The 10,000-nt window shown below is 37.5% G+C and overlaps 1 protein-coding gene across 2 annotated transcripts in view; it reads left to right on the top strand.

Annotated features, from left to right (window-relative positions):
* The window catches only part of LOC144963138 (uncharacterized), a 50,198-nt gene that overhangs the window by 2,359 nt on the left and 37,839 nt on the right, over positions 1-10,000 (top strand). For both annotated transcript variants that reach the window (XM_078896830.1, XM_078896829.1), the window contains exons 3-10: positions 1,639-1,857; positions 2,810-2,963; positions 3,355-3,538; positions 4,630-5,872; positions 6,742-6,929; positions 7,485-7,684; positions 8,230-8,432; positions 8,899-10,000. The exon at positions 8,899-10,000 is cut by the window's right edge and continues 982 nt beyond it. In XM_078896830.1, the coding sequence (XP_078752956.1) occupies positions 1,639-1,857; positions 2,810-2,963; positions 3,355-3,538; positions 4,630-5,872; positions 6,742-6,929; positions 7,485-7,684; positions 8,230-8,432; positions 8,899-10,000 (3,493 nt within the window). The remainder of the gene's footprint in view (positions 1-1,638; positions 1,858-2,809; positions 2,964-3,354; positions 3,539-4,629; positions 5,873-6,741; positions 6,930-7,484; positions 7,685-8,229; positions 8,433-8,898) is intronic.

Below are 10,000 nucleotides of genomic sequence, written 5' to 3' on the forward strand. Positions count from 1 at the left end.
TCTTGGCGATAATGATGATATGCGGTCAATGATCTACAATGTCAAATTGAAGGTGTTAGTTCTATACTGTACCCCAGTCCATTTTGACCACTTCAAGAAGCTCCTGGCGATAATGATGATATGCGGTCAATGATCTACAATGTCAAATTGAAGGTGTTAGTTCTATACTGTACCCCAGTCCATTTTGACCACTTCAAGAAGCTCCTGGCGATAATGATGCTATGGTGTCAATGATCTAGAATGTCATATTGAAGGTGTTAGTTCCGTACTGTACCCGAGTCCAGTTTGGCCACTTCAAGGAGATCCTGGCGATAGTGATGATGCCAGTGATCTGGAAAGTCAAATTGATGAATCAGTTTCTGATTCTTTCGATTTGTAAAAGATGCAGACCTTGTAATTGATGAGCCACAGAAAAAATAGAAGATCCACACGACGTACACGTATTTGCAGGTTTGATTTTTTTTTCTTATATGTTGACATCAATATACCTTTTCTAGATATTTATATCTTTACACTTTTATAATCGGTATGTCCCTTAATTTACACTATGTAATTATTCTTACAGCCTACAATATTATTATACTATATATACCTGTTACCAAATTTTACTTTACCACATTATATTTACGTATATTATGTTTATGTATGTACCATTGTCGGCATTTTATACGTCTGTACAAAAATTTCCTTTTGGATGAATAAAGTACATTATATATTATATTATATTGATAACCCAGTTCATTATGGGATCATTGTTGTAATGAAAATCTCAAAAAATGTCAAAAGATATTGTCCATTTCAACAATGTTAAACACGGCCCATAATTGCATTCGGAGGTCAGACCTGCATATATGTACACGTTGATCCATGACATTTTGATGATGTCTCGATTTGAGGCCGATCTGGACTTAGGCACTGTATAGAATTGACCCTTTCAATTATATATAAAATACATACCTATTATTGTTAGAATACAGGGTGTCCATAAAGTCTGGTTGCACGGTTATAATGCATAATTCCTAGAACGATGAAATTCAGATTAGGTTTAATGAATATGTGAACTATCGTCTTAAAAGGTATCATATCGGAATGAACCAAATGCTGGAAATTGAAATTATTGCCACAAATATAAAACTTTGGGTTAAATTCTATTCGTTACGATTGTGAATAAAAGCATTTTCTTACACTGCAAGTAACTTATAGTTCGTATCTATTATCCTTTTAATTTTAAATTCACTTTTAAGGGTCAGATTAATCCCAACATGATACCGTTTTGAATGATGTGTCACATATTAAATTCACAACGCATGACCTCATTTAAAGCGAATAAAAGTATAATGAAGCCAAATGATATAAACAATTAGACCTTTGAATGAATAAATAATTTATGACATTGAAGTATTCATTCTTAATTGATCTATTTAAAGCGCTTTGCTGCCTGGCATAAAGTGCTATAGAAATTCTCTTATTATTATCATTACTTACTACATGTACCCAGATTTTGTGAATTCTCTGTACTTTGAGTATATCAACGAGACATTTGATAATAAGAAAAAAAAAGGAAATCTGTCTTCATCAATGACAAACATTGAAAACCCTTCAATCTGATACCATTGGTATTCTGCATATTGTTTTCAGCTCGGCTGTTCAGGTGATAGATTCCCTCCCACCTGTGGATCATGGTCGTACTTACCTGTTTGCATCTCAGCCTGCCACGCCCAAGGACAAGCCAGCAGACATTTTGGTTCGCTTCCAAGCCGTGTCACGTGATCACCCTGCTGTGGACGTCAAGACGATATTCATCAGCTCGAGATGTACACTCTTGGAAACCAGAAGGATTTTACACAAATTTTTCAGGTCTGGCAATTAATATTTATATAACATGCTACATTATTTTTCCACGTACTTGAGTCATTAGACACTTGCAAAAAGTGCTCAAAATTACCTACATAATAGAAAGTATTCACTGTATTCAAAATATCCAACATACAATATGTCTTGGGATTTTTTTTCAGCTTCATCCATGGTTATGTTTACAACTTTGATAAACAAAGCAGCGTGTTTACATGTATTAAGAAATATCCAATAGTTAGACAGTAACAAATCATGTGACCGATGACTCGGTTAGACGAATACCTCAATAAAGATCGCTCCCATTGAGATGTTGCAACATTTTGAATGCAGTAAAGAGAAAGCATGATTTGGGTCATTTCAAAACATTTTGAAGCGTGGACTATGACTAGTTTTTGGGGCAGTAATAAAGATTTGTCCTAGTAGATATTTGAATATGACACATTCTTTTATCAAACCGTAGTTTCATTTACAACTGACTCGGTGCCCTTTATCAAAATGGCGTGACATTAAAACTGTTTAAAACTGCTCAGGACCTAGTGTGGCAGACAGTAATGTAGGGGAGGGGGAAGGTAGATAGACCGTAAAGACAAACTTCCATTTAAGGTGAATATAGTGATTTCGTTTGAAACTTTAATCAGATGTCTATAATTAGAAATAAAATAGTATTTAATGTTGAATTTCGTATTCCCTTGGCCTCTGAACCCTCTCCTGGGGGCCAAATGCCACAGACGAGCCTCCTGGGCTCTGCTCTCCAACTGTCTTCAAATAAAGCCAGTCCCTTATTATCTACCTCCTAGTCTCACTGCCAAGCTTCTCGTGCTCTGTATCATTTTCTTTTTACTTTCTTGAGGAGTTCAACATCTAGTGTTGATTAAACAAATTGACAGGTTTCACCCAACTGGAACCATATCATGATAAATTTGTACTTTGACAATCTCTATATTTTTATCTGCAGTTCCACTTATGACAGAGGTTTCATATTCCTTCAGCATGGAAAGGAAGTGTTACGTCATAAGGAACGCTTCCTCCGATTGGTCGACGTCATGCCTCGTCTGCCCCTAGGATTACCCAATAAATTGTTCAAGTTTCCAGAAGTTCAATACAAAAAGGTAGATTTACAAAACTATTTTAGTCCAAAAAAAAATAAATTCTTCTATATCTAATGAAATAGAGTCATTTGAAATAGATTCATTTTCTTTTAATACACCGTAAGAGAAAATCAACAATTTAAACTCTGAAGGTTATGAAATAAATCTATCAAAATGTTAACGCAGTAGCACAAAATTAAGAATTGTAACAAATGCCTGATCAAGATTTTGTTTGCTTTGATCAGTTGATTCATCATTCCATTTATCGGACTGTTTCCTACTATGCGATGATAAAGCTTGTAACGACTTTCCTGCCAAATAGTGTAATATTTGGTCATAACATGTAGATCTGATGCCAAAGGCATACTGTAGGCAGCATAAAACTCACCCTTTTCGGTTTTTGTTTTTACAGATCTCGTTAGACAAGGATGGCTGTCGTATTTGGAGCTATTTTGCCGGCATTGTATTCCTATGCGAGAAAAGTGCTCACGAACGCTGGCAGAAGACTCAACTCATGCGAGAACTCAATGCCGACAGGATTGAAGGGTTCTCGTTTTTGCCTGGGAATATTTGGTCCATGAAGCCTGGTGTACTTGGTATGCTGAATGTATATTGAATTTTATTTGACAGTATTGTGCCAGTAATGAAGATATAAGGAATCCTGGTAGCTTAGTTTGCAGAGCAGTCACTTCAAAGGCGGAGGGACTGGTGTTGATAACACGTATAGTTGAGATTTTCTCTGACTTTCCGTCAATCAAGCAGTGATTGGTTAGTTAGGTGTGATAGATCTGGTGAAAAACACATTACGTCTTACGTAGAGAGTAATTGCTATTGTCCAGGTTTTCTTTTAAAATGTGAGCATCTATATAGACTTTACCTGCTAAACGTGCTCAAAGCGCTTTGCAAGGGTTCAAAAGCCAACAGCAAATCTTAACATGTAAACCAGACATGACGCCTGCTGGTACTGTTGGATATTACAATTATTACTTGCTTAATCCGCATCAAGCCATGGGGCGCATAAAGCATCAACTAATGACTTCCATTTCTGTCTGTTGGCTATGTGGACGCCGGTGTTGCTCCGGCCAGCCTCTTTAAGTTCTTTATCCATGGATCTTCCACAGGTTTCTTTGGGCCCGCCTCTCCGTTTTTTGTTTTGTTTGTTTGGTTTTTTTTTTTTTTTGTTGTTGTTGTTGGGTTGTTGTTTTTTTTTTTGGGGTTTTTTTTTTTTGTTTGTTTGCCATCAGACGTCCAGCAGAGTGCGATTCTTGGCAGAGCAGTTGCTTCTATTCTGGCAAAATGTCCAGGCCATCTCATCCGCCTCTCTTTATTTTACGACAGAAAAAAAAACAGTTAAAAACCAGGTACACATGAATACAGTGATAAAATGTGAGTAAAGAGCTTTTTCCAATAACTTAACCATGCGCCGTTCAGTTCGGGACTCTGGCCTGGAATCTTCTGGTCTGAAGGCGAATGCCATGCCATAGCTGCACGTTCAACTCTATAGTAGCCGATATGAACACCTCCTCTAAATGCCTTATTTATAGCTATGAAGGACTACCTTGTTAATGAAATGTGAGATGTAACAATAACAGTTTTAAAGTGTTTATTATTTTTTCCTTGTAAGTCTAAAATGACAATGTTTTTCAATTTGCCACGACCCAATAACCAACCTATTTTTCCTTTACAGATCACAGAGTAGAGACGATCTGTGAACTTGCAGCATTAGGAAGCAAGAAGAAACTGACGAAAGAATTGGAAAATCTGCCAGAGGATATTTCACCGGACACCTTCCGAGATAACTATCAAGCGACACCGTTGCATTACGTATCTGGTAAAGGGGACGTCACTACTGCTGAAATTCTCGTAGGTCGCTTTGGACGCGAAGTTCTCTATCTTCAGGATTGTCAAGGTCGGACTGCTCTGCATCGGGCTATTTATTCACATCGTTTGGAGCTTATTAGTTATCTGCTAAATCTAGGTCCCGATTTACAAATAAAAGACAATTTAGGAAACAGCTGCCATCGTTTAATTATTTCATTTTGTGATTCTGATACGGATTACTTATTGTCAAAATTAGAACTCTCTGTTTTGGAGTCAACGCTCATTCTTCATTTTGTGAATTTTGCTTTCAAACGAAAGGATGTAGAAATGTGTCGAAAGTTGTGTGATTTCGTTCATCCAGTTGGAGCTCCGTTTTACCGGCCTCCACTGCATCAAGCTGCAGAGCTTGGAGATGTTGATGTGGTGGAAAAACTTTTACAGCATTGGCAAAACACGAGAATTGATTACACAGATGAAAACTGTTTTGATAATATTAGTATTCTTTCAGAAGATTACCGACCAAATGCTGATCCACGGGATACAAAAAGCTACGCAGACGTCAGAACAAACAATGTAAACCATAATGAAAAGGCAAATTCGCTTGTGCCCAAAACAGCAACAAAGTATCAGAAAATTTCGAAGAAAAAAACTGACCTTGACATTATTTCAGATCTTGACGTCATACTAGACGAGGTTGGGGAAAAACACACACCGGATATTTATGATTCCGATGGACATCTCCCGTTCCATTACGCATGTCAACACGGACATAGCAATATCATTGGACATCTTTATTATGACTCAATGGATGCTAAAGACTTTATCAAGGGAATAAAACTAGCATTATACTGGAAACGATTTTCGACATTGAAGATTCTGGCCAATCTCCGAAGTGATTTACATTTGGATGGAGAATTCCTCTCCACCCTTGTAAAGGAGATTGATAAGAATCTCGAAGACAGAGGCCAATATCTGCTGCCTCTTCTGAGACAGGCACCATTAGTTCTTACCCGATTTGTTCCTTATGCGGCTGCAACAAATAACATCGACGTGCTCCAGTTATTGTTGGATATGAAAGTACCTATGGCGTGTAACGATTTAATGGGGCGGTAAGAAAGAATTCACTCTTTTCATATCAATTGAGGCGAACTCTATTGAGCCTTTCACTCACAATGATTTACCTGGCACTGTTTCCTACACACCTTTTAAAATTTCCTTTTTAAATCTTACATTCCCTTTCAGAATAACATATAAATTTTTATTAGTGACACGAGACAGTTCACAGTATCAGAAACGTACAATTTGTGAGGAATTTAATCAGTAATATGGTATTGGGCTGCCCATCCTTATCCATTCCTTTACATTGTCTATCCAACATTTTGTTTGCCGTCGTGTCCCTCTGCCTAACACCAATGTCCCTACATAATAGTGTTGCCAATGTATCATAGCGAGAAACATGACCAAACCAAGACAATTGTCATCTTCTGACTATAGACAGGAGGGATTATTGTGGTCCATTCAGAGAAACAAATCTTATCTAAACCACTTTGATTGACTTATAGTATGTCCAGATGATGCCTAAAATGTGCCTTTAGCGTGGATAGTAATGGTCGTTAAATGAAACATGAACATTTATGTTGCGCAACTCCCCGAATCATCATGCTTTATGCTCTTCACATTTATTCATTTAGTCCTTTAGCATGAAATGTGGGACCAAATTTATATTCCACATAAGAAGATCGCCCTTTCAATATGCAGTAACCGTAACTACCGTTTGCCAAGTACTCATTCATACATGATTTGTGTGTAGTAGTGTACATAAAATGTCGTGCCGTAGTTTTCAATTCATGGCCAGAGTTTTGCTGTTGTGGTCACCCATCCGGTTAATTAACATAAGCATCATCATTTACCTGTGTTACAAATCGAGATATTGAATATTGAAGTGTTGATCAAAAGTTTGTCTTTACATTGTCTCCAGGACACCACTTCACGAAGCCTGCCAAAAAGGAAAAGAGGCAGCTGTGAGATTCCTGATGCTGCACGGTGCTGATCCCATGGCACGTGATTGGCGAGGCTCTACCCCTTTGCATTACGCATGCGCAGCTGGGCAACTCGATATTGTTTGTGTCCTTGCCACACGAGACAAGGTGGATCTTTCATGTTTGGGTAAGTTTACTAGGTTTATTTCTTTATTCTTTTTTTTTCTACATCATCCAATTGTAATAACAAATTGTGTATACCAAAATGAAAAAGAAAAAAAATATGACACTTTCTTGATACTTTGTTATAAACATGCACTCTTCGTCTGCAATGCGTCTTTAAAAGTCTCAATATTACTTAGAGCAAGTCGACGTGTACTTATACGCAGGTCTGATAACCCAAAGTATCATTATAACGATGTACATACTCTCAAACGAACGCAACATATTGTCCATTACACCAATGTTAAATCAAGCCGACAATTACGTTTGGCTATCAGATCTGTAATAATGTGCACGCCACAGCAGGTCGGCTGTTCGATAAGCGACTTCTAAATCTCAAAATAATGTCTCTCTAAATCTTAATCATAATCTCAGTTCTCATTGACAATAGTTTTCTACGGAAATATCAATTTTATAACAAGGGCATTTATTAATGTCTAAAACCTACAACTGTTTATCATAGTTTTATTATTACAGTCAATATATCTCATTGGCGTTGTGGTTATTGTTGTGGTTGCAGACAAATGCCAGCGGTCCCCAACCCTCGTGGCAGCCCAATACCGACAACACGACGTGTTGCTGTACCTGATAGCTGAACACGCCCACAGGATTGAACTCCTCAGACCAGACGCTAACGGAGATTGTGTGCTCAATTATCTGTACAGCTTTGATGAGGATTTGTTTAAAATCGTCTTGGATGCCGCTGTCAAACAGAAACAGGTAAATACGATCCAAAAAGAACAGGCGTAGATTCTAGGGACACTGCAGGAGAGAAGGATGGGCGAAGCTAAGAGGCTTGTCATAAGGGAAAGGGGGTTGGGGGAGGGGTGTTATGTGGAGAAAATGGAATAGGATCTTTAAAGTGTTAGAGAGAGAAAGAGAGGGTGGGGGTGTTATACTTTCATGTAAATTATTAGATTTTCAAAATAGTTTATTTGGATGAATGAAGGGATTTCTTGATGAGGGGGCGGGAGGTTGGGCTTCGTGACCTTGATGTCGCTAAAGGGTCTCATTGCGGCGTCAAAGGAACCCCGTGCCCAAACTGGGTGATAATTTTTAGCACTTAACACAGTGAAAGAAGACCGGGTTATAAACAATGATATATTTTGTAAGAGTGTGTAATAGAATTGATTAACAATGTAATTCTATGTACATCATGAAGTATTGTGAAACATAATGGGTACATAAAATACAGAGATTTATCATATACGAATGTATATCTTTGTTTTTATTCGTTTTATCTTGATCCATTCATACTCTTGCAGGCAAATCATCCTTTGTCTGCTTATTACCGAGTTCCACTTCATAAAAGTGACAACGAAGTCTTTGAGGCTTGGTCAGAGCATTTCCAACAACACAACACAGAGGATATACGGGCAGATGTCCAAAGACGCGTCGGGAGAAAGGCCAATCAGATCACGTGTCTGAGTTGTGGCAAAACACGCACCACCTTATTCAAACTGAAGAGGTAATTTGAATATTTATAGAGTAACAGAGAATCTAATCTGTAATTCTGTCAATGTAGATCAATTGCCTCAGTACAATGTTTAAAGAAAACTCTCAAAACTTTTTCTTTTATTTCGAAAACATCTTTTTTCATAGCTAGACATGAAAATTAATCATGTAACCACTATTATGAAGGAACTTGAAGGTGTACAAAGTGATTCGCTCTGAGGCCTTGGCAATGAGCGCCATACAATTATCATTATTATTATGATTATTATTATTATTATTATTATTATTATTATTATTATTATTATCATTATTATTATTATCATTATTATTATTGTAATCATTATCATCATCATTATTATAATAACAATATATGCCTATTCATTATGTGATTAGTTTTTCTCTGTAAAATGATTGAAAGTGACAGTTTATGATTTTGTCATTAACGGATTTTTTATATCGAATTATCCCCTATATTTCAGATGGAGTCATTTGTGCGTGCCGCCTTCTTCTCAATCTGGACAAAAACAAAAAAAGCCAAAAGTGGTTTACTCCATCAAGACCGAAAGTAAATCTACCAAAACACCCTTGCGTAACCCAAAGGAGGACACTAATAGTGACGTCACAGGGAACGTAAAATTCAAACAAACAACCTTCAGCTTGCCACAACGATACAACTATAACCCTCCAAAAATCACCAAAACACCTCTGGATGTTTTGATATCCAAACGTCAATGGGATTTGATCCCTGATCTTCTGACAGCTTTTCCTGCTCTACGTCGCGTAACGAGATCAGCATATCATGCGGCCAGACTCTCTGATGCCAGAGTCATCAAAATATTACACAAATCTGAAAACTTTAGCAAAGATGCTTTCACAATAATTTTACACGTATCTTTGCTCAATGCGCCGAAAGATAACAGAGGTAAAGAAAAGTTGGTGAAATGTGTCAAGTTTCTTCTGAAAATGGGTGCTAGTCCAAACTATATTCCAAACAAGGAAAATTTTGAAATGGAATCGTTAACTGCTGTAGAAATGAAACTTTTTCCATTCATGCCCCTTGAAATTGCAGCCATCACTGATAATGAAAAACTGATAGACATTCTGTTAGAGAGTGAGGCGTCGGCGTCTATTTGTTTTGCCGTCCACATAGCAGCTCTTAAGGGAAATCTGGAAATCGTTCAGAAGCTCGTGCCTCATTGGAGGGAAGGACGCTGGAAACCTTACATCAAAGGCTTCAAAGAAGATGCCACAGAATTGGTCCGAGTTTGCACCTTGGAATCGGGTGTTGTCCAAGCTGTCTGTGCCAGTGACAAAGTTTCTTTAGAGTTGCTTTCTTGTGTCAAAGACAATGAAAAAGGGGTGTTCAACTGTAAGAAAATTTTGACCCATCACATGGTTCATCAGATGAGGCCTAACATTTGCTCATTGGATAAACCTTCTATGATGAATCGAATATTGTACAAACACACAGAAGATGTAAAGAGTGGTGAACAGCACTCACGTCAAGATCTTTACCTCACGAATTTACTATCCGGTAAGGGCAGAAAGTACTTACCAAAATCTGAAATTGACACTCTTGGA

This window comes from Berghia stephanieae, chromosome 1 (genome assembly GCF_034508935.2).
Source record: "Berghia stephanieae isolate SIO BIC M18660-M18661 chromosome 1, UCSD_Bste_1.3, whole genome shotgun sequence".
In the NCBI taxonomy this organism is placed as follows: Eukaryota; Metazoa; Mollusca; class Gastropoda; order Nudibranchia; family Aeolidiidae; genus Berghia; species Berghia stephanieae.